Source organism: Bos indicus, chromosome 7 (genome assembly GCF_029378745.1).
Source record: "Bos indicus isolate NIAB-ARS_2022 breed Sahiwal x Tharparkar chromosome 7, NIAB-ARS_B.indTharparkar_mat_pri_1.0, whole genome shotgun sequence".
NCBI lineage: Eukaryota > Metazoa > Chordata > Mammalia > Artiodactyla > Bovidae > Bos > Bos indicus.
This window is the reverse complement of record NC_091766.1, coordinates 18,117,892-18,145,422: the sequence shown is the minus strand read 5'-3', so window position 1 is coordinate 18,145,422 and position 27,531 is coordinate 18,117,892. Positions and strand designations below refer to the sequence as shown.

The following is a 27,531-nucleotide window of genomic DNA, read 5'->3' as shown; positions in this document are numbered from 1 at the left end:
CATCGTGGTTATCTGGGTCATGAAGATCTTTTTTGTGTAGTTCTTCTGTGTATTCTTGCCACCTCTTAATATCTTCTGTTTCTGTTAGGTCCATACCATTTCTGTTCTTTATGATGCTCATCTTTGCACGAAATGTTCCCTTAGTATCTCTGATTTTCTTGAAGAGATCTCTAGTCTTTCCCATTCTGTTGTTTTCCTCTGTTTCTTTGCATTGATCACTGAGGAAGGCTTTCTTATCTTTCCTTGCTATTCTCTGGAAATCTGCACCCAAATGGGTATATCTTTCCTTTTCTCCGTTGCCTTTAGCTTCTCTTCTTTTCACAGCTATTTGTAAGGCTTCCTCAGACAACCATTTTGCTAGCAAAGTAATGCTCAAAATTCTCCAAGCCAGGCTTCAACAGTACGTGAACCCTGAACTTCAAGATATTCAAGCTGGATTTAGAAAAGGTAGAGGAACCAGAGATCAAATTGTCAACATCTGCTGGATCATTGAAAAAGCAAGAGAGTTCCAGAAAAACATCTACTTTTGCTTTGTTGATTACGCCAAAGCCTTTGACTGTATGGATCACAACGAACTGTGTAAAATTCTTAAAGAGATGGGAATACCAGACCATCTGACCTGCCTCCTGTTGCAGGTTAAGAAGCAACAGTTAGAACTGGACATGGAACAACAGACTGGTTCCAAATTGGGAAAGGAGTACGTCAAGGCTGTATATTGTCACCCTGCTTATTTAACTTATATGCAGAGTACATCATGAGAAATGCTGGGCTGGATGAAGCACAAGCCAGAATCGAGATTGCTGGGAGAAATATCAATAACCTCAGATACGCAGATGACACTAGCCTTATGGCAGAAAGTGAAGAGGAACTAAAGAGCCTCTTGATGAAAGTGAAAGAAGAGAATGAAAAAGTTGGCTTAAAACTCAACATTAAGAAAACTAAGATCATGGCCTCTGGTCCCATCACTTCATAGCAAATAGATGCAGAAACGATTGAAACAGTGAGAGATTTTATTTTGGGGGGGCTCTAAAATCACTGAAGATGGTGACTGCAGCCATGAAATTAAGATGCTTGCTCCTTGGAAGACAAGCTATGACCAACCTAGATAGCATGTTAAAAAGCAGAGACATTACTTTGCCAACAAAGGTCCATCTAGTCAAAGCTATAGTTTTTCCAGTAGTTATGTATGGACGTGAGAGTTGGACTGTAAAGAAAGCTGAGCACCAAAGAATTGATGCTTTTGAACCATGGTGTTGGAGAAGACTCTTGAGAGTCCCTTGGACAGCAAGGAGATCCAACCAATTCATCCTAAAGGAAATCAGTCCTGAATATTCTTTGGAAAGACTGATGCTGAAGCTGAAACTCTCATACTTTGGCCACCTGATGCTAAGAACCGACTCATTGGAAAAGACCTTGATACTTGGAAAGATTGAAGGCGGGAAGAGAAGGGGACGACAGAAGATAAGACGGTTGGATGGTATCACCAACACAATGGACGTGAGTTTGAGTAGGGTCTAGGAGTTGGTGATGGACAGGGAAGCCTGGGCTGCTGCATTCCATGGGGTCACAAAGAGTTGGATACGACTGAGCGACTGAACTGAACTGAGGCTCAATTTTTCTATAAACCTAAAATTTCTCTAAAAAAGTCTCCTAAACAGATAAAAAGTGATGATGAATTACTTATTTATTCATTCATGTATTGTTTTGGTTGGTTGCACAATCTTAGTTCCTTGACCAGGGATTGAACCCACTTCACTTGCAGTGGAAGCACTGAGTCTTAACTGCTGGACTGCCAGGGAAGTCTGATGACGAATATTTTAGAGAAAAAATGGATGTGCTTTTGCTGGCAAAATGTTTCCTGTGGTATTTGGACAAAGGTCTGTCCAGGGGGCAAGGTAGCCTCTAGCAAAAGCCCAGTAGGCATGTGAGCTTGCCGTCAAGATATCCTGATCTTCCCTGAAAACACAGGCTACAGATAAGAGCTGTTTTGCAGCTGATGATCCATTGTGAGCTGTGAGGCCACGTGGATGGTGCACCAGCCCCGTGGGCCACCAGGAAGTGTGCCATGAGAATGGAGAGGCCCGCGTGGGAAGCCAGGCCAGACACAAGGAGGCATGGACAGGCTCTCCATCAGTCTTACTGAGCGTAGACGGAAGCTAGTCCCTTACAGACATATCTACTTGCAGTGACCATGTGACGGTCTTCTCGGAGAGCTGGACAGAGGATGTGAGATTTGGCTCCTCTATACCCACGAGTGCAGGTGGTCAGAGCCAGGATGTTTGCTGGGGTCCTGAAAGCAGGAGCTGAGTCTCTGATGACTCAGACAAGAAACTCCTCGATTTCTAGTGGCACGTCTCAGAGACGTCTGCTGTAGCCTGCACACTGCAGAGCTTGAATCTGTCATCCCAAGGCCCCAGATACCGCAACTAAAATATATATATTCTTTTTCATATTCTTTTCCATTCGGGTTTATTAAAGGATATTGAATATAGTTGCCTGTGCTGTACAGTAGGACATTGTTGTTTATCTATTTTGTGTATAGTAGTTTATATCTGCTAATCTTTGGAAGGAATGATGCTAAAGCTGAAACTCTAGTACTTTGGCCACTTCATGCGAAGAGTTGACTCATTGGAAAAGATTCTGATGCTGAGAGGGGACGACAGAGGATGAGATGGCTGGATGGCATCACTGACTCGATGGACGTGAGTCTGAGTGAACTCCGGGAGTTGGTGATGGACAGGGAGGCCTGGCGTGCTGTGATTCATGAGGTCACAAAGAGTCAGACACGACTGAGCGACTGAACTGAACTGAACTGAATCCCAGACTCCTAATTTATCCCTCCCCTACCCACTTTCCCCTTTGGTAACCATAACTTTGTTTTCTGTGTCTGTGAATCTGTTTTGTAAATAAATTCATTTGTAACATATTTTAGATTCTACATATTGTTGTTGTTCAGTCGCTAAGTTGTGTCCAGCTCTTTTTGTGACCCCAGGGACTGCAGCCTGCCAGGCTTCTCTGTCCTTCACTGTCTCTCCGAGTTTGCTCGAACTCATGTCCATTGAGTTGATGATGTCATCCAACCATTTCATCCTCTGCTGCCCCTTTCCCCTCCTGCCCTCAATCTTTCCCTGAAGAAAAATCTTTCTCCTGCTCTCAATCAGGGTCTTTTCCAATGAGCTGACTCTTTGAACCACGTGGCCAAAGGATTGGAGCCTCAGCTTCAGCATCAGTCCTTCCAATGAATATTCAGGGTTGATTTCCTTTAGGATTGACTGGTTTGATCTCCTTGCAGCAAGGGACTCTCGAGAGTCTTCTCTGGCACCACAATTCAAAAGCATCAATTCTTCAGTGCTCAGCTTTCTTTATGGTCCAACTCTCACAGCCATACATGACTACTGGGAAAACTGTAGCTTTGACTAGACTGACCTTTGTTGGCAAAGTAATGCTTTTTAATACACTGTCTAGGTTTGTCACAGTTTTCCTTCAAAGGAGCAAGAATCTTTTAATTTCATGGCTATAGTCATTGCCCGCAGTGATTTTGGAGCTCAAGAAAATAAAATCGGTCCTGGAAGAGCAGGGTAGGTGGATTTCCAATCAGTTAAAAAACTTGAACCCCAGATATCAGACCACAGTGACTGGGCAGCCCAGGGTCTGAGCTGCCTTTGTTTGTGGTGAGGTGGTGTGGACCACAGAGAACATCATGACTATGATTGCAGTTGGTCTGTGACCTGTGACCTTAGTTTATTCACTAGTATGAGTCGATGCAGTTTGCTGATGTGGAGGCATCGTGTCTGTGAGGAACACTCCCGACTGACAGCAGCTCCATGCTCAGGTCTGCCAGCCAGTCCCCTGAGGGTGTGCTGAGGGCCCTGCAGGGGGCAGGTGGGGAGGCACAGGTTGCTGGTGCCCCGGGATGGCGGGGTGGGCGGTGCCCACAGCCTGTCTCTAGGGAGCAGGTGGGGAGGCACAGGCTGGTGGTGCCCCAGGATGGCAGGGCAGGCGGCGCCCACACTCTGGACATAGAAAGGAGAGGCCAGAAAGACTTGGGGGGCCTCTGATATCGCTGTGACCCTGAAACACATCAGGATCGAGAGAACAGGGATGAGGTTAGAGCATCCCCTTCTATTGAAAATTAGGCCTCCACAAAAACAGGAAGGTATTTTTTAATTGACCCATCATTTCAATAGTCTATAGAAGAAAAAGCACATGATCGTATCGATGAAAAGAAAGCATTTGACAAAACTCACGAGAAAGCATTTGACAAAACTCAACATCCAATTATGATAAAGACTCTCAGAAAACTGGGAATAGAAGGAAACTTCCTCAATCTGAAAAAGAGCATTGTGAAAACCCTACAGGTAACATCACTTAGGGATGAAAGACTGAAGCTTTTCCCTGAGGGATATCCACTCTCACTACTCATATGTAACATCGTACAAGATGTCCTGGGCTTCCCAGATGGCGATAGTGGTAAAGAACCCACCTGCCAATGCAGGAGACATAAGAGACATGGGTTCAATACCTGGGTCGGGAAGATCCCCGGAGGAGGGCACGGCAACCCACTCCAGTATTCTTGCCTGGAGAATCCCATGGACAGAGGAGCCTGGTGGGCTACAGCCCATAGGATCGCAAAGAGTCAGACATGACTGAAGTGAATTAGCATGCACAGGATGTTCTAGCCAGTGCAGTAAGGCAAGAAAAAGAAATAAAAGTCATCCAGATTGGAAAGGGGGAAATAAAACTGTTTCTATTCGCAGACCACAAAAAACTCTGAGAACTAAAAAGTGAGTTTGGTAAAGTCTCAGGAGGCAAAGTCAAGAGCCAGAAATCAACTATATTTTCATACATTAGCAATGAAGAGTTGGAAATTAAAAATCAATACCACTTACAATAGCTCCAAACCCAAAAGATACTTAAAGATGTCAATTCTCTCCAAACTGATATAGAGCTTTAAGGCTATTTAATCAAAATCTCACTAGGAATTTTTTGTAAATATAGATAAACTGATCTAAAATTTATATAGAACTTGTAAGAGAATAGAAAACACTTTAAAGACTGGTAAAGAATATTTGCATATCACAAATCTGGCAGGGGACTTGAATCCAGAATATACAAACAATTCTTAAAATTAACAGTAAGAACACAGACAACACAGTTAAAATAATAACAATAAACTTCAACTGACACATCCCCAGAGAATATATATATATGAGAGGCAAAGCCCATGAATGGGTTCTCACCATCACTAGCGATTACGAAAATGCAAATTACAACACTGATGAAAATGGCTAAAACCAAAGATGCTGACGACACCTGAGAACGGAGGAGGCTGGCGACAAGGTGGACGAGAGGAGCTCACACTTGGCTGGGGGAGGAACTCACACTGCGCAGGAAAACATGGGTGGTTTTGGATAAAGTTAAACATGTACTTACCATAGGAGCAAGCAATCCCACTTGTAGGCATTGATTAACCCCAGAGAAAGCAAAACATGTGTCTACACATGTGCGTACTTCTAGCTGTTTTATTCAATATCATGAAAAACTGGAAAAACCCAGGCGGCCCTCGGCTGGTGAAAGGATGAATGAACTTTTGGGTAAAGGAAGACGACTGAGGAACAGGAAGGAGCCAGTGACTCACACGACAACTGGATGGGATCTCCAGGATCCACACTGGGGGAAAGAAGCTGGCCACACAGGGGATCTTGGGGGTGATCCCCCCCGACCAAAACAAACTGCGGTGACGGAGGACAGACCCACGCGTGATAGGGCTCGTGGGTGAGAGGAGGGTGTCACTACCAAGAAATACCCAGGGAGTTCTGGGGGCAACGCCACCGTGCTGTATTCTGAGGTAGGGACAGGCACCCGAGTCTGTGTGTGCATCAGAACTTGTCTCTCTATGCACCCAAGCGGTTCACTCTATTCTGTGCTAATTTTAAAAATTAGAGTAAGTATGGGACATAGGGTTTTCAAAGCAGATATATTTCCAAAGCAGATGAGCCACGGTTTGGGGCAGAGGCAAGGGGTGCCCATATAGCTCTGCTTTGGTTCAGCCCAGTTCCGCAGGGAAGTGCCGATCTCCACCTCTTAGAGGCTGACGATGATGACCGTGGTCATGGTGGAACACCAGCAGCAGTAGCGTCCGCCAGCACGCAACAGCACTCCCAGCAGCTGCCTGGCTATCCACTCTCTGTCTTTACCGAGGACTCCAGGTTCACAGAGGGGGCACCTGTCTTAGGCTGGTGGGGCCCAACGCCCGTGGTCCCAGCTGCCTTCTACTCACCATCCTGCTGCTGTTGGGGGTTTAACCTGCCCCCTCCAGAGCCCGGGATGTACATACCGTAGCCGGCGACGAGCGGGACGTGTGGGCCAGGGTGTGCCTGGTGCCGTCCATCCCCCCGTGGATAAGGTAGGCTCCTGCGCTGGAGACGATGGGGCTGCCCCCGACGTCCATGGTGATGCCCACCATGCTGTGGGAGGGGACTGCGGGCGGGGAGGAGCCTGCCACGGTCACCTGGGCGCCGCCTGGGGCCTCAAAGTAGGAGGCGGCGCTGCTGGGGGCGTACATCTGAGGCTCGGGGTTGTAGGCGTAGGCCGTCCGCCTGGTGGAGAGAGAAAAGGCGTCGTGTCAATGCCGGGGCCCAGGGCACCGAGTGCGTGGCTAAGTCAGGCACGGACTGTCAACACAGCCAAGTTCACAGCCAGGGTCTCAGAAAGCACGGGGAATCCTTACAAACCGCAGGTGCGAACTGCACGCGGGGGCCTCCTGGGGGCATGGGGCGGGACTGCACCCGACCCTGGTTATGGGAGGGCTACCCCGGGGTAAGATGATGTAAAGTCACCCACCGATCCACCCACACCCACACCCACACCCACCCACACCCACACCCACCCACACACACACCCACACATACACACAGAGGCTCATGGGCACAAGTGCGTGCAAGGGCTGTGAAGCTGAATACACCCGATGTCAGTGTCCTGCCGTCACAGATGCTGTCACCACTGGCGACAGGGAGCCAGATGGGAGCCTGGGGGAATGGTACAAGGGACTCTGGGCTCATTTTGCAGCTTCCTGAGAATCTAGTTCTTTCAACCCAGAAAGTCAGTTGTTTTTTTAAATGTAATTGCTTTATAAAAAGAATATCTAAAGGATTCCAAGAATTCGTCTGATGTTCCTTTAACATCTGGATCAAATCATTCACCATGTCCATTGATGTCCAGCCTGCTGCAGTGAAAGGAGGTCAGTAGGGTTTTTTCCTCAGGGGTGACTGAGGGAAGGCCCCTCTGGGGGGGTAGGGAGGTCCCTCCGATCTCTGGGGGACATCATCTCTGACCACAGTGCAGTCAAACCAGGCCACTACCACCAGAGTGCCCCCAGAGTCTGCTGGGGCCCCAGGGTTCACCCATCCTCCTCTGGGTCAGCACTGAGCTGCAGACACTCAGGATACCAGGAGTCACATCTCTAACCACAGCCAGGCCTCCACGCCCTCCCAGGACCCCACTGGGGAGTCGTGAAACCAGAGTCAGAAGCAGGCACAAGGATGCATGCCTAGCAGTGAGCTTCTGCTCACTCTGCCCCAAGCATCACAGAGTTCAAAAGCAGAGAGCCCTGGACGTCCTTGACAAGTAGAAGATGAAGTTCTCAAAACATCAAGATAAGCCAGAGGCTAACAGAGGCCAGATCAAGTTCTCAAAACATCAAGATAAGCCAGAGGCTAACAGAGACCATCCCCATGGAAAAGAAATGCAAAAAAGCAAAATGGCTGTCTGGGGAGGCCTTACAAATAGCTGTGAAAAAAAGAGAAGCGAAAAGCAAAGGAGAAAAGGAAAGATATAAGCATCTGAATGCAGAGATCCAAAGAATAGCAAGAAGAGATAAGAAAGCCTTCCTCAGTGATCGAGGCAAAGAAATAGAGGAAAACAACAGAATGGGAAAGACTAGAGATCTCTTGAAGAAAATCAGAGATACCAAGGGAACATTTCATGCAAAGATGGGCTCAATAAAGGACAGAAATGGTAGGGACCTAACAGAAGCAGAAGATATTAAGTAGAGGTGGCAAGAATACACAGAAGAACTGTACAAAAAAGATCTTCAAGACCCAGATAATCATGATGGTGTGATCACTGACCTAGAGCCAGACATCCTGGAATGTGAAGTCAAGTGGGCCTTAGAAAGCATCACTATGAACAAAGCTAGTGGACGTGATGGAATTCCAGTTGAGCTATTTCAAATCCTGGAAGATGATACTGTGAAAGTGCTGCATTCAATATGCCAGCAAATTTGGAAAACTCAGCAGTGGCCACAGGACTGGAAAAGGTCAGTTTTTATTCCAATCCCAAAGAAAGACAATGCCAACGAATGCTCAAACTACCGCACAATTGCACTCATCTCACACCCTAGAAAAATAATGCTCAAAATTCTCCAAGCCAGGCTTCAGCAATACGTAAACCGTGAACTTCCAGTTGTTCAAGCTGGTTTTAGAAAAGGCAGAGGAACCAGAGATCAAATTGCCAACATCCTCTGGATCATCGAAAAAGCAAGAGAATTCCAGAAAAACATCCATTTCTGCTTTATTGACTATGCCAAAGCCTTTGACTGTGTGGATCACAATAAACTGTGGAAAATTCTTCAAGAGATGGGAATACCAGACCACCTGACCTGCCTCTTGAGAAATTTGTATGCCGGTCAGGAAGCAACAGTTAGAACTGGACATGGAACAACAGACTGGTTCCAAATAGTAAAAGGAATACTGGCTGAATATCAAGGCTGTATATTGTCACCCTGCTTATTTAACTTATATGCAGAGTACATCATGAGAAATGCTGGGCTGGAAGAAGCACAAGCTGGAATCAAGATTTCTGGGAGAAATATCAATAACCTCAGATATGCAGATGACACCACCCTTATGGCAGAAAGTGAAGAGGAACTGAAAAGCCTCTTGATGAAAGTGAAAGAGGAGAGTGAAAAAGTTGGCTTAAAACTCAACATTCAGAAAACGAAGATCATGGCATCTGGTCCCATCATTTCATGGGAAATAGATGGGGAAACAGTGGAAACAGTGTCAGACTTTATTTTTTGGGGCTCCAAAATCACTGCAGATGGTGACTGCAGCCATGAAATTAAAAGACGCTTACTTCTTGGAAGGAAAGTTATGACCAACCTAGATAGCATATTCAAAAGCAGAGACATTACTTTGCCAACAAAGGTCCGTCTAGTCAAGGCTATGGTTTTTCCAATGGTCATGTATGGTTGTGAGAGTTGGACTGTGAAGAAAGCTGAGTGCCGAAGAATTGATGCTTTTGAACTGTGGTGTTGGAGAAGACTCTTGAGAGTCCCTTGGACTGCAAGGAGATCCAACCAGTTCATTCTGAAGGAGATCAGCCCTGGGATTTCTTTGGAAGGAATGTGATGCTAAAGCTGAAACCTCCAGTACTTTGGCCACCTCATGCAAAGAGTTGACTCATTGGAAAAGACTCTGATGCTGGGAGGGATTGGGGGCAGGAGGAGAAGGGGATGACAGAGGATGAGATGGCTGGATGGCATCACTGACTCGATGGACGTGAGTCTCAGTGAACTCCGGGAGTTGGTGATGGACAGGGAGGCCTGGCGTGCTATAATCCATGGGGTCGCAAGGAGTCGGACACAACTGAGCGACTGAAATGAACTGAACTGAACTGAACTGAACAGAAGCCAGAATGAAAAAGCAGAGATGGAAATGGTTTCTGGGTTTCAAAGGTGGGCTCTCCAGACTTCAAGGGTGGATTGGAGTTTCTGTTTTTTAAAACTGCCTTTCCTTGAAGTAAAACTACAAAGGCCTATGATTTCTGATATCTCCACTGGGCTGAGATGTCCTGATGGGGGTGTAATAGCTGAGTCACCCCACCAGGAGGTGAAGGGAGAAGATTGTGGGCAAACCCATCGCCAGGGGAGCACAGTAGGCATGGTGGCCAGGTTGGTTGTCTGTGAACCCCTTCCTGGGGAGGGGAGAAGGCACCCACGTACAAGGCTCCGTTGGTGAAGACGGCGTCCCCGCCCTCCACGTACTGCAGCTGGGCGGGGTACACGTGCTGCGCCGGCTGGACCTGAAACAACAGCAGACACCTGGCGTTACACGGTCCAGATCATCCAGGTGGAAATATCTCCTATTGCCTTTTGTGAACACGTAGTGCCACGTTACACTTGTCCTACCCCGGCTGGCACACCTAAAACCTAGGAGAGATGGTCACGTCGAGGCCACGTATTCCAGATTAACCCAGACAGGGATGACGCAGCAGGTTGGGGCCCCTATTCCATGCGGAGAGGAGCCCCGCTGGAAGCCGAGATCCAGAACAGGGCGGGAGGTGGTGGTGGTGATGGTGCCTGGGGTCTACTGACCACTGGGCAGAGGGGCCGGTCTTGCTTGATGGTGGACACCAGAGATGTGGACAGAACTGGGACCTTGGAGCGTCTGATCCCGCTCCCCATTATCCCACCCTCCATTATCCCACCCCCCGGCAGGGCAGGGGCTCAAGTGGCTCACGTGCTCTATCACCCCCACGCCACCCTCTTTGGTGCCCTAGTGGCTGTCCCCAGCAGCTGGGTGGGGGGAGGGGCCTTGGGAACCCCTCTGGGAGAGACTGTGAAGGTCTGAGCAGAATCAGTAGGAGTGCTGGGCCTGGAGTAGGGGTTGGGGGCTCCGGGGGGAGGAGGGGTGATGGGAAGACCCCTCCCTCCTCTGTCAGTCCACAGCCTCAGCTGATGGCCCCTGGGGGATGCAGGCGCTCTGATGGAGCCCAGAGCTCTGTGTGGGGAACTTCAGGACTCTGCTATGGAGGGAGGCTTAGTGGATGCTTGATTCAAGCTCACTGGGGATGAGGAAATCAGGGGCAGGTCTCATCATGGCCTCTCTGTAGACCTTTATGCAGCGGCAGGATTGGATCGACTCCCACCTCTGAGGACACAACCCAGGGACATGTGCACACACATAACCCCTCTCGTCTGTAGGGGGTGGGTATGATGCAGAGGTCAGCGGAGAGAGAAATGGTGGACACAAGGCCAGCCCCACGGAACAGGGGAAGCTTCTGGAATCATGGAGCCATGGTCGCGCCCCTCCCTTGAGGAGCTGAGGCAAAGATGCAGGGTCCTTGCTGGGCACCCCCAGAGCCTTCGCTCCTCCTGCAGGAAACCCCAAATCACACAGCATCAGGCAAATCTCTCTAAGGAGTGAAGTCGCTCAGTCGTGTCCGACTCTTTGCGATCCCATGGACTGTAGTCTACCAGGCTTCTCTGTCCATGGGATTTTCCAGGCAAGAGTACTGGAGTGGGTTGCCATTTCCTTCTCCAGGGGATCTTCCTAACCCAGGGATCGAACCCAGGTCTCCTGCATTGTAGGCAGATGCTTTACCCTTTGAGCCACCAGGGAAAGGCCAAACCTCTCTAAACACCCTGCTAATCTGAACAGAGCCCCTTGAAGGGAGAAGCGTGTCCTCTGGGGTCTCGCCATCTCCACACTATGCTCCTAGGTCCTGTTGCATGGGAGCCTGAATGAATTTGAACTCAGCATCTCACATAGAGCAGGAGTCGGCAAACTTGGGTCCTTAGGTCAAATCTGGCCCGCCTGATCTTACAAATAGTTTTATTGGCACATGGCCACACCATCCCTTCCACGAGAGTTGCATGGTTGTGCCTGGGACTGTCTGGCCTGCAAAACCAACCAACCAAACAAAAAGCACTGTGAGGCCTTTTCCAAAAAAGGTTTGCCGACCGCTGCTAAGATCACGCTGCCTGTCTGAGCTGATGATCTGGGCTGTGTTCTGGCTGCTGAGCCCACACGTTCAAGCTCTGCTCTCTAATCATTTAACTGCACAAGAGGCGCCTGTCTGAGGGTCCAGCACTTGCCTGCGGGTGGGTCGGCCTCTCCTGGAGGATCCACGTTCCTCCTATTCAGAAACCTCTGCCATCTGCCTGCGTGTCTACAGCTGCACCCCAGGCTCTACCTAGCGGTTCACTTGTGCCTGAAAGGCTGAAGATCTGAATTAATAAAGATCATCAGCTTTCTTGGCTTGTAGCAAACTATCTGCAGCAACAGATTTTTTTTTTAACGCTTCCAAAGAGAACTTCCTGGTAAGGAGCCAAACACGTCACACAAAAGGAAACAACAAAACAGGAAAGCAAGCACTGTCGTTCGGATGGGGGCTCCCAGGCATGCCATGCCAACCATGTCCCACGTCCCCTGTGCTGTGGTTACCTGCTGTGTTACCTGCTGGACTCTGGGGAGGGAGAGTGGCTGCATCTGGGCCCCTTTGGGAGCCGAGCCCGCTGCCTGGACCAACACCCTCTACAAGGGAAGGAGAGAGGACATTTAGGCTCATCGTACGTGAGTCCTGAAAACAAATACAGGTCACAGCCGGCGTGACCGTGCCTGCTGCTGCTTAATGGAAACGTATGTGGGGGGGCGGTAAGAAGGAGGGCACACACATGCCCCCAGCAGCTTTGTCTCCTTGGGGTCTGTAGTCATCAGGGTGACGTGGGCTGAGAACTGGGTGCCAGCCACACCGCTTCCCCCGGACAGGCTGGGTCACACCCCACCATGTCTCTCACCCTCGACCTGCCCCCGTTTGAGAAGAAAGGAAGCCCAGAGTGGCCACTGCTAGGTTGCAGTCCCAGCATCTCAGTATTGGAAGTTCTTTAACTCAGACTCAGGCCAGCCCCCCTCCCGGGCTCCATGGCTGCTCTCTGGGCCCCTGGGCCATCTTCCCAGAATGGCTTTGTGACTTTGCTGGAGAACTGGTTGAATGGACAAAGCTAGGAAAGTGGGAAGAATCAAATGCACTCCCGAGGGGAGGGAGGAATAGGAGGGATTTGTTTCTGTGGGCCTGGGGCTTCGGAAGTCGTGGACTGTGATTCTGTGATTGGCCTCGTGGACCCTATGCATCACCAGGTGCAGTAATTCTGCAGGGCTTGGTCTCATGAACACCACTGCACTAAGAATTCAACACACTTAGCCCTCCGTAAACTCACCCCCAAAGACACAGAGAACACAGATGGCACACAGAGATCAACAGGATGGATGGACAAACCCCAAGTGTCCATCCACACAGGGGAACATCACTCAGCCAGGAAAAGGAGAGAAGCCCAGCTCTCCACACAGAGTGAATGGACCCTGAGGACATGACGCTCAGTGAGAGAAGCAGGCACGGAAACACACACCATGTGTGATTCTATCTACGGGAAACGTCCAGAGCAGACTGACCCACAGGGACAGAGTGGATTCCTGGTTGCCAGGGCCTGGGGGTGAGGGATGGAGGGTCATTGCTAATGGGGAGGGGGTTTCTATTTGGGAGGATGAAGATGTCCTTGAACTAGCCAGAAGTGGAGGTTGCAAGACACTGTGAATATCTTAAACACTGCTAAATTGTTCACCTTAAAATGGCAAATCTTGTGTCAGGTGAATTTCACCTCAAATAGATAAATAAGAATTTTGTGGACTTACAGGCACACACTCCAAAGCTGAGGCATCCAATATGGAAGATAATAGCTGTGTATCTCTGTGGCCGTTGACATTTACTTTGATTTAAATGAATTGCAAATTTCAGTTTCTCTGCAGCCCTGGCTACACTGCTGGTGCTTGGAGCCTAGTTGGGCTGGCGGCAGGACACTCCCACTGTGCTGGGAAGTTCTGCTGGACGGCACGGGACTGAGAGGAGAAGTAGGAAGTGTGAATCATGGGATGGAAGGAGCAAGAAAGCCCCTTACTGGGGAGGCACTGGGTGCTCACTCTTCAGGAAGCCTGCAGGCGAGGCAGGTGCCCAAGGGGTGGGCTGCCACTGATGCTGGGCTGGGGGGCTGGACCCATCTCCAGCAGGGACGGGAGCCCTGGAGCCTCGGATGGACATGGAGCTGCAGGGCAGAATGCTGGGCCTGTAGTCGCCAGAGGCGGCCAGCACCCAGACCTGGGGCACCTGAGACTGGGGCTGGCGAGAGGGACCCCAGGGAACAGGGGGTGGAGGGCCCATGCATCACATGCGGTGGGCATGGAAACAGTGAGGCCACAGCCACAAGTGATCGCGCCCTCTAGGTACCTGTGCTGGGGTGGCCACACTTCCAAGAAATAAATGCCACACGTGCCCGACTACGTGTGCTAAACTGAATAAGTGGTCTCAGTGTCTATCTACTTGCTTTTGCTGAATTATGGGTTTTATTTTTCTTTTTTGCCAGTACCAATTCTTTCTGTCCCGCTCCTAATTTTCAGATTTGTAAATCATAGATAGTGGGCCTCTGCACGTGTCCACGACTTCTGGTCTGTTCCATTGCCTTCAGTTTCACGTGGAATTATGTTTATGTCTACTTTCTGTTGTATTCCAAACTACTGCGGAAATCTAGGAGTTGGGAGAACCTTGATGAGATGAGAACTTGTGAAAATTCTCCACAAGTTTGAAAGAATATGCCACTTCTAATGCTAGATTCGATTATGAACCAATCCTAAGACTTCTCACTTCTGCGTAGAAGGCTCACTTCCAAGGTACAAGAAAACTGCCGCTAGCAGATGAGAATGAAGTCAATCAGAGTCCAAGAAGGGCTGTGGTTCTGAGTTTGGATCATTTCACCGATTCCTTGGTGGGGCCTTTCAAAACAAATGGTGAAAAAGCCAGATAACATGGGAAGAGGGAGGAACGTGAGGTGCATTTCAACAGCAGCAGCCGTGGAGCTGAGAAGTCAATTCAGAAGAATAGAGATGCCAGGCTCTGCAGATTTAAATGTTTTCCGAAACCGTGGTGGATGTGTCCACCCTGGCTGCACTGGTTTTTCCAGGGCTGCCTAAGCAACAGGCGGGCTGATCTGTTACCTGCGGGGAGGCTGTCACTGGCTGGGCCACGGGCGCCTGGGCAGCCGCCGACGAACACAAAGCCACGGAAGCCGGGGAATCCGATCCACTCTCTGAGTTCTGCATGCTCAGGTCTAAAGAGAGGTGGAGAGAGAGTGAGGGCAGGGCAGAGAGAGAGTGATGGGGGCAGGGCTGCCATCGCAAAGCCTGGAGAGGCGATGGACAAGGTAGTGAGCGAGTGGCAACGACCAGGTTCAAATGCGAGGATCCTGGCCAGACGAGGTAAGTAAGAGGCAGGGGGAGAAAGGCTTTTCAATCATTTCATAAGAAGAGAGAAGGGAGGCGCAGGAGGTATTTTTTCCAACAGAAACCTGAAAAATAGCCCAGCAGGAATTCCTGAAGGACAGGTGTGGGACAATGGCACCAATCTCATCAAGCTTGACTATTTTCAAGGGTTTATGCAATTTTTAAACCATTTATGGAGAAAATTAAAAGCGCTTGTTGGATGTTTGCCATCTGGGGAGCTACCACACCCCACTATAAGCGCATCTCTTAGGGCAGGGTGTCCTCTTGGCACCGTGGCCAGCGAGCAGGTGTCAGCGAGCAGGCCAGTGAGCAGGAGGCCTGTGGGACCTCCTGGGCCAGGTGTGGGTGGAACAGCACCCCTGCGCCCCCAGTCATCACAATCACAGATGTCCCCGGATGCCAATCCGTCCCTTTGGGGGCGGATTTAATACCAGCGAGAAAAAAGGTGACGGCAGAGGAAAGAATTGGCACCTTCCTTTGGGCTGGAGAAAAATCCTCAGGCATTTCAGCAATAAGAAAAGGTGCATTTTGTTCCTCTGCCCATGAGAAAGTGTAAGAGTATTGATATATTTCTCTGCAGCCAGGTGCAGACATCTCTCAAATGGGTCGTTTAAAAATTCTCTACCAAAAAATTCCTGTAACCGCAGCACAAAGTGGCAGATGAGATTCACTCCAGGAAAATGCTGAAAGGCAAACTCTCTACATTAAAAAAAATTTTTTTTGGCCACGCAGCAGGGCATGCGGGATCTTGACTCCCCAACCAGGGATTGAACCCATGCGTCCTGCAGTGGAAGCGTGGAGTCTCAACCACTGGACTGCCAGGGAAATTCCTCTCTTTACTTTTTAACAAACACTAGCTACCTTCAAGCTTCAAGAAGCAGATCAGCAACTGCAGACAGGGGAGATGGCTTTGCGGCCGCACACAGCTGTCTCATCTCTGTTTTGTCCCCTACTGGCCACGGCTCTAAGCATGTCCTCCCACGAGTCTGGGCTCCCAACTCCCGGGGAGACCTGGACAGCATAGCACACACCACAGTGCCCAGGACATGCTGCCAGAAACTCTGTGTTTCTCTGTAGCCCCAAGAGTCTCACCTCCAATAATAAGTAGATATTTTAAAGCCTTTTTAAAAAATTCAAAGAAAAACTGATAATAGATTGAAACAATTTGCCTAAGGGAAGCAGAAATGAGTGCATGTGTGTTTGTTTGGATCTGAGAGTGCTGGCTAAATTCCATCTTCATTGACTATCCCAGGTCCCTCCCACCCACCCCCAGTGCCTTTGGTACCACAGGAACCATTTGATGGACTGTGGCCGTGCCTTGGCAATTTTCTATTTCCTGTGACCTTGACTCAGTTCTCACCACCAGAGGTCCCCAGATCCATACAATGACTGCTGCTTCATGTGCTCTTTGCCTCTTTTGGAGGAGGAAGAGGAGAAGGGAGGGAGAGGGATGGAGAGGGAGGAGGAAGAGGAGGGAGAGGAGGAGACTGTGAATTTCCAATCTGTATTTGCTGGGTCTCCAGCTTTCTCTCCTTCCTGACGAAACTCACTTTTGGAATTATTCTACTGGAATGTGCCTAACTTGTGGTCTTATATTCACGGTTTTCTCTGACCGTTTAGCCAGTCAGCTACCCACTCTGTACTATTGTGTCCCCATCTGAAGCCAGGAAGCGGGTAACTTCAGTAGCATTAGGGGGAAAGTGATGCAAGCTCTCCAGGAAATGAATCCACGAGTGAGAAAGTGAGGAGGCTGACTTCACTGAGACCAGTTCCTTGGTCCATAGTTGAGTCTTACGGAGACAAAGAGAGGCTGTGAGTGAGTGGGATAGATGGCGGGCCCATGCTCTGCTTACTGTGGCCAGAATGCACTTTCCAGAATGTGAGTTAGTCTAACACACTCCTGACCAGGATGCACTATCTGTCTCACACTGTATGGCATTTAGTGAAAAAGTTGGCTTAAAACTCAACATTCAAAAAACTAAGATCATGGCACCTGGTCTCATCACTTCATGGCAAATAGATGGGGAAACAATGGAAACAGGGACAGACTTTATTTTCTTGGGCTCCAAAATCACTGCAGGTGGTGACTGTAGCTATGGAATTAAAAGACGCTTACTCCTTGGAAGAAAAGCTATGATAAACTTAGATGGTGTATTAAAAAGCAGAGACATCACTTTGCTGACAAAGGTCTGAATAGTCAAAGCTATGGTTTTTCCAGTAGTCATGTATGGATTTGAGAGTTGGACCATAAAGAAGGCTGAGAGCCAAAGAATTGATGATTTTGAACTGTGGTGTTGAAGACTCTTGAGAGTGCATTGGACAGCAAGGAGATCAAACCAGTCAATCCTAAAGAAAATCAATCCTGAATATTCATTGGAAGGATGGATGCTGAGGATGAAGCTCCAATACTTTGGCCACCTGATGCAAAGAGCCGACTCATGGGAAAAGACCCTGATGCTGGGAAAGATTGAAGGCAGGAGGAGAAGAGGATGACAGAGGATGAGATGGTTGGATGGCATCACTGACTCAATGGACATGAGTTTGAACAAGCTCCGGGAGATGGTGAAGAACAGGGAAGCCAGGTGTGCTGCAGTCTGTGGGGTCGCAGAGTTTGACATGACTGAGTGAACAACAGCAACAAATGTCATTCAGACCAGAGTCAGCAGACTTAAGTCCCAAGTGGGACTTACGGGCCCACCTGATCTCTGTTACAACTACTAGACTTTGCCATCATAGCATAGGAGCAACCATGGCTGACACATGAATGAATGATCTTGGCAGGTTCTGATAAAACTATTTATAGAAACAGGCGATGGGCCATGGTTGTTGGTCACTGATCCACATAACTTGGGTTTGATAAAGTGGTGTGGTTTCGGAAGACGTAGAAAAATTACACTGCCTTGATTCGAAGCCTGAGGCCCACAGGCCTTCCATCCAGCACCTTGTTCCTGAGGCCACATCTCACCAACACGACAGGACTTGGGGGGACCCCAGAGGGTGACTCAAATTGGGAGAAGGGTGAAGTCGCTGACATTTAAAGACAAACGGAAATATCAGACACTGGTTAAATGCCAACTGTGGTCTTCTTGAAGCTTGATGATGCTGCTGCATGCTCAGTCATGTCCGACTCTTTACGACCCCATGAGCTATAGCCCGCCAGGCTCCTCTGTCCATGGGATTTCCCAGGCAAGAATACTGGAGTGTGTTGGCATTTCCTTCTCCAGGGGATCTTCGTGACCCAGGGATCAAACCTGCATCTCCTGCACTGGTAGGTGGATTCTTTACCACTGTGCCAGCTATCCTGAAGTTTATGAAGCCACAAAGAAGGCTGATTCGTTGAATGCCAGAACCCTAAAATCCAGGGGTACCCCTTGAAACTCAGGATGGGCAATTGGGCACAGCTCACTTTGGGGGGGCTGTAGTGTGTTGAAGGGTGTCCCCCCAAATTCATGTCCCCCTGGAGTCTCAGGATGTGACCTGATTTGGAAACAGTGCCCCTGCAGATGTACAGAAGGGAAGCATGGAAAGGAGATCACAGGGGATGAGGGGGCCCCAAATCCAGTGATAGCGTCTTAGAAAAGGACACACAGGGAAGAAGGCCATGCGATGGTGGAGGCAGAGACGGGTGATGCGGCTACAAACCGAGGATGCCGAGGCCCTTAGAGTTGGAGGAGGCAGGGAGAAGCCTCCCCTAGAGCGATCATGGCCCTGTCGACACTCTCTGGTCTCCCGAACTGCAAGAGGATTGTTTTTTGGTTGTTTCAAGCCACCCAGCTTGTGGTACTTTGAATGGCATCCCTGGGAAACCCACACAGGGGTCTCCCTATGGTCCACCCCGTGAGGTTCTGGGGTCCTGCTTTGGTCAGGCACATTGTATCAGGCAGCTGATACACATTTAGCAAATGAATGAACACCAGTAATGCCTCAGTACTACATCTGACACTGAATGATAAAAACTTACAGATAGCATTTCAGATAGTGAGAGTCTATGATGGCAGTTTATGAAACAGATAATGATACATGGAATTATTATTTCAAGAGACAGTACAGTTGGGAAATACAAAGAGGTTCATAGAGGTTTCAGAAAAAGTACAAACCACCTGGTTATTTCAGGGGTACCTAGGACTCTCCTGGGAAGGATAATGACTCTTTGAGACCAAATTCTCTGCTCCCTCAATTCATCCTTTGACACTGGGATCATAGACAGAATGACAGACGCCTGGTGGGTCAGTCTGGCTGCTCCTGTATATGAAGACACAACATGCCCATCTGCAGAGAGTGTGATACCCTTCCTTTCCCACCTAAGATCACCAAGGTTGTAGGTTGCACATAAGCTGATCCAGTTTCCTGCAAAAATGTTTTTTTTTGGGTCCATTAATCAAGGGCTCTTAGCACATCAAACTTTAGGGTTTTTAAAACATGGTTTTTCAAAGGCATGCAAAAGAAACACTGGCTTTCAGTAACGGAGCAGCAAATTGGCTGGATTAAACCTTCTGCAGAAAACAATTACAAAATCTGGGCAAATTATTATTTTTTTAAAGCAACTATTTAGACACTGGAGGGTGACCAAAGCAGGGGGCACTGCCAGGGACCTGGCCCTTGGAAGACCACTGTCACAGATCAGACTGCCTGGGGACTCTGGCTTTCGCTGGGGGGTAAATCCCCTGTGCAGGAATGCTTGGGTGGCAGAAAGCAGCACCCTGGGCATCTTGAAGAGTCAAAGGAGAGAGTTCACAATGTTGGGGGGCATCTTGGAAGGCAGAGAGCCACAGAGAGGGTGAACCCCCAAATCTGACTACATAGTACACCAAAATCTTTAGCCAATTGGCTAAAAACCACACATGTGGAGGAGACATGGGGGTCTTGGAGAAAACCCGGCAGTTCAAAGATGAAAATGCCAGGAGAAGATTTCAGCTGCTACTTACTACAGGAGGGCAGTTTGAGCCCAGCCAAGTTAAAGGCCATCAGGGGGACATGGCAGAATCCAGAGATTCTGTAACATACCACTCATGGTGTCCAGGACCCAGTAAAGACCATGAGCTATGAGAAAAAATAGGAAATTGTGATTCATACCCAAGAGAAACAACAAAAGAAAAATCAATTACAACCAAACTAAGATAATCCTGCTGTTGCTGATGAAGCATATTTACTGTATGACTCCAGTGATATGACATTGTGGAAAAGGAAAATTATGGAGACAGTAAAAGATCAGTGGTTGCCAGGAGTTGGTGGAAGGAGGATGGATAGGAGGAGAGAGGGTTTTTAGGGCAGTGAAAATACTCTGTGGCTTCTTCAGTGGCACAGCAGTAAAGAATCTGCCTGCCAGTGCAGGAGACACAGGTTCAATCCCTGGGTCAGGGAAATCCCCTCGAGAAGGGAATAGCACTCCACGCCAGGATTCTTGCCTGGGAAATCCCATGGACAGAGGAGTCTGGTGGGCTACAGTCCATGGGGTCGCAAAAGAATCGGGCATGACTGAGTGACTAAACAACAACACCAGAAACGCTCTGTAGGATACTATACATTTGTCCAAACCCATTGAAAGTACAACACCAAGAGGGAACCCTAGTATAAAGCATGGACTTTGGTTAATAATGATATGTTAGTGTTAGCTGCTCAGTCGTGTCTGACTCTGGACTTTAGCCTGCCAGGCTCCTCTGTCCATAGGATTCTCCATGCAAGAATACTGGAGTGAGTTGCCATTCTCTTCTCCAGGGGATCATCTCAAACGAGGGATCAAACCTGGGTCTCTGGCATTGCAGGCAGATTCATTACCGTCTGAGCCCATGACGTGTTAGTATACGTATACGATCAGCTGCAACAAATGGTCTGTCTGGTGAGGGATGTTGATAATGGGGGAGGCTATGCAGGTGTGAAAGCAGAGAGTATACACAAAATTTCTGTACCTTCCTTTCAATTTTGCTGTGAACCTAAAACTGCTCTTTAAAAAATCTAGGAATAAAAAGACTGACAACCTTCTATTTAAAAATTGACATGACAAGAATGAAAGAGAAAAGAAAAGGAAAAAAACACAGATTGCCAATGCCAGGAGTGGGATGAGGTCTAGCACTACAAATCTCACAGAAATTAAAATGATAAAATGGAACTATTATGAACAACTTTAGCCAATACACTTAACAATTTAGATCAAACAAACACTGTTTTGAAAAGCACAACAAACCCAAACTGACCAAGATGAAATAGAAAATGTGCAGTCAGGGCTTCCCTGGTGGTCCTGTGGTTAAGAATCTGCCTTGCAATGCAGGGGAGAACCAGTTCAACCCCTCGCCGGGAAGATCCCACATGCTGTGGGGCAACTGAGCCTGTGCATCACAACAACTGAAGCCCATGCTCCACAGCTACTGAAGCCTGTGAACTATAGAGCCTGTGCGCCACGAGAAGCCACAGCAACGAGAAGCTACTAGAGAAAGCCCTCACACAACAATGAAGACCCAGCACAGAGAAAAATAAAAATTAAACATAAATAAAAAATAAGTTCTTAGAAAATATATGGTCATACAAAGAAATTGAATACATTATTGAAAACCTCCCTACAAAGAGAAGTCCAGGCTTAAACAGTGTCACTTGTGAATGCTATCTAACACCATAAAGGGAATTAATAAACAAATTCCACCAGAAAATAGAGAAAGTAATACTTAACAACTCATTTCATGAGGTCAGCAAAGTCCTGATACCAAAATTTGATTAAAAAAAATTATAAGAAAAGTATTTAGATCATTATCTCTCATGAGCACACTTACAAAAATCATAATAAAAATAATAAATCAAATCTAGAAATATATAATCAATATAGCCCATACTTACATTGTCGATTGACTTTTCTGATGGTGCCCCAGCTCTCTTCCTTCTCAGTTGATCTTTGACAAAGGTGTCAAGGCAATTCAACAGAGAAATGAAGTCTCTTAAACAAATGATATATCCACATGGGAAGAGAAAACAAATGAACTTTGACCCCTGCCTCACACCATACACAGAAATGATTTTGAGTTAGATCACAGACTTACACATAAAAGTTAAAACATGATACATTAGATTTCACAAACATTTTAAACTTCAGCTCATTAAAGAGTTCATCAAGAGCCCAAATTGTTAAGTCCCAGTCTAGGAGAAAATATTTGCAAAAATTGTATCTGACAAAGGGCTTTTATCCACAATACATAAAAAGCTCCCTACAACTCAATAAGAAGAAGACAATCTAATGGGCAAAAGACTTGGATAGGCACTTCATAAAGGTATACAGACGCCCCATAAGTATATGAAATAGTATCTAACATTGATAGTCACTAGGGAAATGCAAATCAAAAGCACAATGAGATGCCACGAAACACTCAACGACTAGAACGGCTAAAATAAAAATTTGACAACCAATGTTGTGAGCGCATGCAGAAACTGTAACTCTCATACACTTGTGGGGATGTCAAATGATATCACCACATTGGGGAAAAGGTTTGGTAGTTTTCTAGTAAGTTCAACCTACCCTTTAAGGCAAAATTCTTCTCCTGGATGTTTATCCAAGAGAAATGGAAACATATGTCTTCAAAAAACTAGCACATTCACAGCAGTTTTCTAGCCAAAAGGAAGGAAAAATCCAAATGTCCATCAGAAGAATGAATCGGAAACTGCAGATTGTGGTAAGTTAAAGATGCAGAGCATAATCCCTCAAGCAACCACTGAATACACACAGACATGGACACACACACAAACACAGCCAAAAAGCCTATGGGGAAAGCAAGTCACGGATAGAGAAGTATGAACTGCTGATAACACGTGGGTGAATCTCAGAATCATTACACTGAGTGAAAGAAGATGGATCCGAAAGAGCATGTTCATAATACAGACTGGCTAATTAATACAGACTGGCTAATTAATACAAGGTTATAGAGTCAGAGGAGTGTGGGCGCTGGGTCTGAGAAGGGACAGGGGAACTTTGAGAGGGGTGGATGGACAAGTTCTCTATGTGTCAGGACATGCATTACGTGGAAAATCCACCTGCTTAAACTGGACAGCTAAAGATTTCCACATTTATTGTCTGTAATTTTTTTTTTTTGATGTGGCCCGTTTTTAAAGTTTTTATTGAATTTGTTACAACATTGCTTCGGTTTTATGTTTTGGTCTTTTTGGCCACAAGGCATGTGGGATGTGGGATCGTGGCTCCCTGACCAGGGATTGAACTCACTTCCCTGAATTGGAAGGTGAAGTCTTAATTACTGGACCACCAGGGAAGCCCCTATGGTCTGTAAATCTTAACCTATAAAAACCTTTATTATCGAGTGGAGGGTGGGGAGGGGGTGTTTGTGCAGGGGACTCAAAATGTAGAGTGCTGATGACTATAGAGGCTAGTGGTGGCTACTTGGAGTTCATTACCTGCATGTTTCCCCCTCTATTTGCCATGAAGTTATGGGACCAGATGCCAGGATCTTAGTTTTCTGAATGTTGAGTTTTAAACCAACTTTTTCACTCTCCTTTTTCATTTTCATCAAGAAGCTCTTTAGTTTTTCTTTGCTTTCTGCCATAAGGGTGTTGTCATCTGTGTGTGGAGATCCAACCTGTCGATCCTAAAGGAAATCAATTTCCTGAATATTCATTGGAAGGACTGATGCTGAAGCTGAAACTCCAATACTTTGGCCATTTAATGCGAAGAACTGACTCATTGGAAAAGACCCTGATGCTGGGAAAGATTGAAGGCAGGAGGAGAAGGGGATGACAGAGGATGAGATGGTTGGATGGCATCACAGATGCAATGGACATAAGTTTGAGTAGGCTCTGGGAGTTGGTGATGGACAGGGAAGTCTGGGGTGCTGCATTCCATGGGGTCGCAAAGAGTTGGACACGACTGAGTGACTGAACTGAACTGATCCTGCATGTGGATTTTGTTGATGCTTGAAAATTCCATAACAGAAAGTGAAACCAGAAACACTCATCCTCAGCCACAAGGAATGAGTGCCGGCTCCTGCCTTTCTCCACAGCACTGGTGCTGAGTTGGCAGCCCGTGAAGAGGCGGCCAGCAGTTTCAGGGGTCCTTCTGGAAGGTGTGAGGCGGGATCAGGATGATTGACCCGCCCCCAGGGGCTGTGGGAAGGTAGCCAGCCTGGAGGACAAGGCCAGCAGACACCACACACAATGTGAAGTCCTCTGCATTTCCATTTTCCTGCTCACCTGGGTCAGGCTCATTGGTGACTGCAATCAACTTGGGTGGCTGAGCATCTGCTCTGAACTTGAACTTGTGATCAGAACTAGGAGTCATTCCATTGCGTCTTCCTGCTTGTTCTACCACACGGACTCGTCCTCTCTCCTGTTCTTCTTTCCCAGGCCAGGACTCAAGCCTTCTTTCTCTGACGGCTTTCCGTCTCCGGCCGCTCCCTGGAACAGGACCCGTGGCCCAGCCTGGCCAGGTTGGCCCAGAGCTCTGTGTGGCTCAGAGACACGCCCAGTGTGTTGTTTATAAGCCAAGCATGGTCCCTTTGTCGTGTGCTCCCAGATAAGGGCAGGCTTGAGAAAGTGGGAACACGCAGGGCCACGGGCGCAGCGTTCCCCTCCTGGGCTGGCCTGGCGTTTAGAATGCACGTCTGACCTGCTGGAGACGCTGCCCAGAAACACCACCAGTGGGAACAGGGGTGAGGGTTCCTGAGCATCTGTGAGGGGACCCAGTAGAGACCCACCGTCAGCAGCCCTGGATCAGGGCCTCGATGAATGAATCTGCCCGGGCACAAAGGGAAGAGGCTTCTGTTGACAGGAAAATACTCTGGTTACCCAGCAACCAGTAATGACAGGAAAGGAAATGTAGAAAAAGCTGAGGGCAATTTCTGGGCCCGGTTCCTAGCCTGGTGCTGACTCACCACGACCTGAAGCAATGGCCTTTCTATTCCTGCTCCTCCCCGAGCCAAGCGGAGGGATCACCTGCCTTGCATGGGTCTCTCGACATTTAGGAAGCTGCTTGTCATCTCTGGGTAATTAGGGGAGAGCAGCCTGCTGGGCTTTGGTTCCCTTTGTTCTGAATGGCCAATTAACTTCCACTCTGGGGCTTCCCTTGTGGCTCAGCTGGTAAAGAATCCACCTGCAATGTGGGAGACCTGGGTTTGATCCCTGGGTTGGGAAGATCCCCTGGAGAAGGGAAAGGCTACCCACTCTAGTATTCTGGCCTGGAGAATTCCATGGACTGTATAGTCCATGGGGTCGCAAAGAGTTAGACATGACTGAGCGACTTTCACTTCACTGGGGAGTCGCAGACCTTTTACTCTTACTTTGGGGAGAGACATGTGGCCTCTGCTGGTATTTGGTGACATTCGATGGCACCTGGGTCCATAAGCAATTCATGTCTTCCCTATGGACGAGAAGCCACAAGTCCAGAATGTTCTCAAGAGCACGGGTTGTCTTGCACCCTGGGGTCTGGCTTGACACTTGTGTTGACATTCTCAGAGTTGTTACGGGGACCAGAAGCATCAGGTCACTTTGCCGCTCATGGGTCCCCTCCGGTCTGAGGCCAGGTCAGGGAGCAAGCCCTGTGGGGTCTACTTTCTCAACTGGCCCTGCTGGTGTGTGGCCCCTGCTGTGGGATGGTTACCCAGTGGAGATCCGTATACTTGCAGAACGAAACGCCCCTCTCCTCTTTGCTGAAAAGTGGATCCTATAACACTCTATCAAGGAGATCAAACCAGTCAATCCTAAGGGAAATCAACTCTGAATATTGGAAGGATTGATGCTGAAGCTGAAGCTCCAATACTTTGGCTACCTGATGAGAAGAGCTGACTCATTGGAAAAGACCTTCTGGGAAAGATTGAGAGCAAAAGAAGGGGGCAAAAGAGGATGAGATGGCTGGGTGGCATCACTGACTCAATGGATGTGAGTTTGAGCAAACTCCGGGAAGATAGTGAAGGACAGGGAAACTTGGTGTGCTGCAGTTCGTGGGGTTTAAAAGAGTCGGACAATATTCAGTGACTGAACAACAACATAATCATCCATGAAGGTGGAAATCACATCCTTTCTATCTTTGGCCCTCCCAGCCCCCTCCCCTCAGTAGGCACTGATGCAGGGTCCCCACTGTGGGTAATCGGCAGGTCATTCTCTGTGAGGGGCTGGCCCAGGCACTGTGGGTGCTGATGGTACCTCTGGCCCCCACCCACCAGATGCCAGGAGTGCCTCCCCCACCCAAGCATCCCTGGGGCGGGGGACAGGGTTGCTTCGCTGGAGCAGCAGCGTCCTCAGGGACTGTGCAGCCTCTGGGACGTGAGACAGACAAATGGCGCTTGAGAACGACAGACTCAAAGACAGGTTGAGAATAGGGACAATGACAGAGCGGGCCCTGCGGTGACCCGGGCCCCAAACAGTTGAAATCCTGCCAGATGAGGGGCACAGAATGAGGGGGGAAGACAAGTGGACCCTTTAAAATCTACCCACTCTTTCTAAGCACCATAATTTCAACTCACATCAAGGGTGACCCATCATTGGCCTAAACCTTTCGGATGCCCTGGCATTCCTCAGTCAATTCTCAGGTTTTTTTTTGTTTGTTTGTTTTTCCTTTTGCAGCCATAGACTCTGAGGGATCAGAATTGGCTCTGAGTCGCTCTGGAATGAAGTATCTTCAGAATTCAAATTCCTTTTTCTTTTGGTCAGAACTGGGCTTCTGTTGCTGTTTTCGTGACGGGAGCCAAGCCATTCCTCCTTCTCCAGCAGAGACAGGATCAGGCCCCAGCCCTTGAAACTGGCCATCGGAGGCCTCTAAGCACGATGCCAGGGTGGGAGGCAGGCAGGTGCTCAGCCGGTCGCAGGGGTCGGAGTCGTGTGGGACATGCCCCTCCGAACTCCAAGGACAATGACCTTCCCCCACATTGTAATGGGGCGACGCTGTCTCACTTTCCTTCTAAAGAGACATGATTTGACTGAATGTAAAAGTTGTCCAGACTTAGGTACAGTTACCTCATCTGGGATGTGGTCTGATTTTAGCTGCCACTGAAAACGTCACAGATTCAGGGGAAAACGTGAATCAAAAACCCATCAGCCTGGGGCTTCTCTGGTGGTCCAAGGTCTAAGACTCTGTGCTCCCAATGCAGGGGGCCCGGGTTTGATTCCTGGTCAGGGAACTAGATCCCGCATGCTCCAACTAAGACCCCCTCATGCCATAACTAAGATCTAGCACAGCCAAGAACAAACAAACAAACAAAAAACCACACCAGCCTGCCCTGACATTCTCATCCAGCAAATGCGCTTCTGGAAAGCACTCTAATTCCATCCCCTCATAGTAATCACTTAAACTGCATGAGACCTGGGTTCCAGGGAATTCCCCCCTGGTTGGGCAGGGGGAGGCCCCCCAAAATTCAGCACATCAGCCACTTATCTGTCCCAGGAGGGGGGTTGCTGAGAAGTGTCATCTGCTCACCCAGGTACACATGCACCCACAACACAC

General features: G+C 48.4%; 1 protein-coding gene across 5 annotated transcripts in view; it reads right to left on the bottom strand.

The window, feature by feature from the left end:
• RFX2 (regulatory factor X2) overlaps window positions 1-27,531 on the bottom strand; it is a 92,901-nt gene that overhangs the window by 28,783 nt on the left and 36,587 nt on the right. For 2 of the 5 annotated variants that reach the window (XM_070793000.1, XM_070793002.1), the window contains exons 2-5: window positions 14,826-14,938; window positions 12,228-12,317; window positions 10,004-10,083; window positions 6,338-6,599 (exon numbers count right to left, since the gene is read on the bottom strand). In XM_070793000.1, the coding sequence (XP_070649101.1) occupies window positions 6,338-6,599; window positions 10,004-10,083; window positions 12,228-12,317; window positions 14,826-14,930 (537 nt within the window). In that variant the 5' untranslated portion in view covers window positions 14,931-14,938. The remainder of the gene's footprint in view (window positions 1-6,337; window positions 6,600-10,003; window positions 10,084-12,227; window positions 12,318-14,825; window positions 14,939-27,531) is intronic. The other 3 variants (XM_070793001.1, XM_070793003.1, XM_070793005.1) reach the window with 3 other exon arrangements.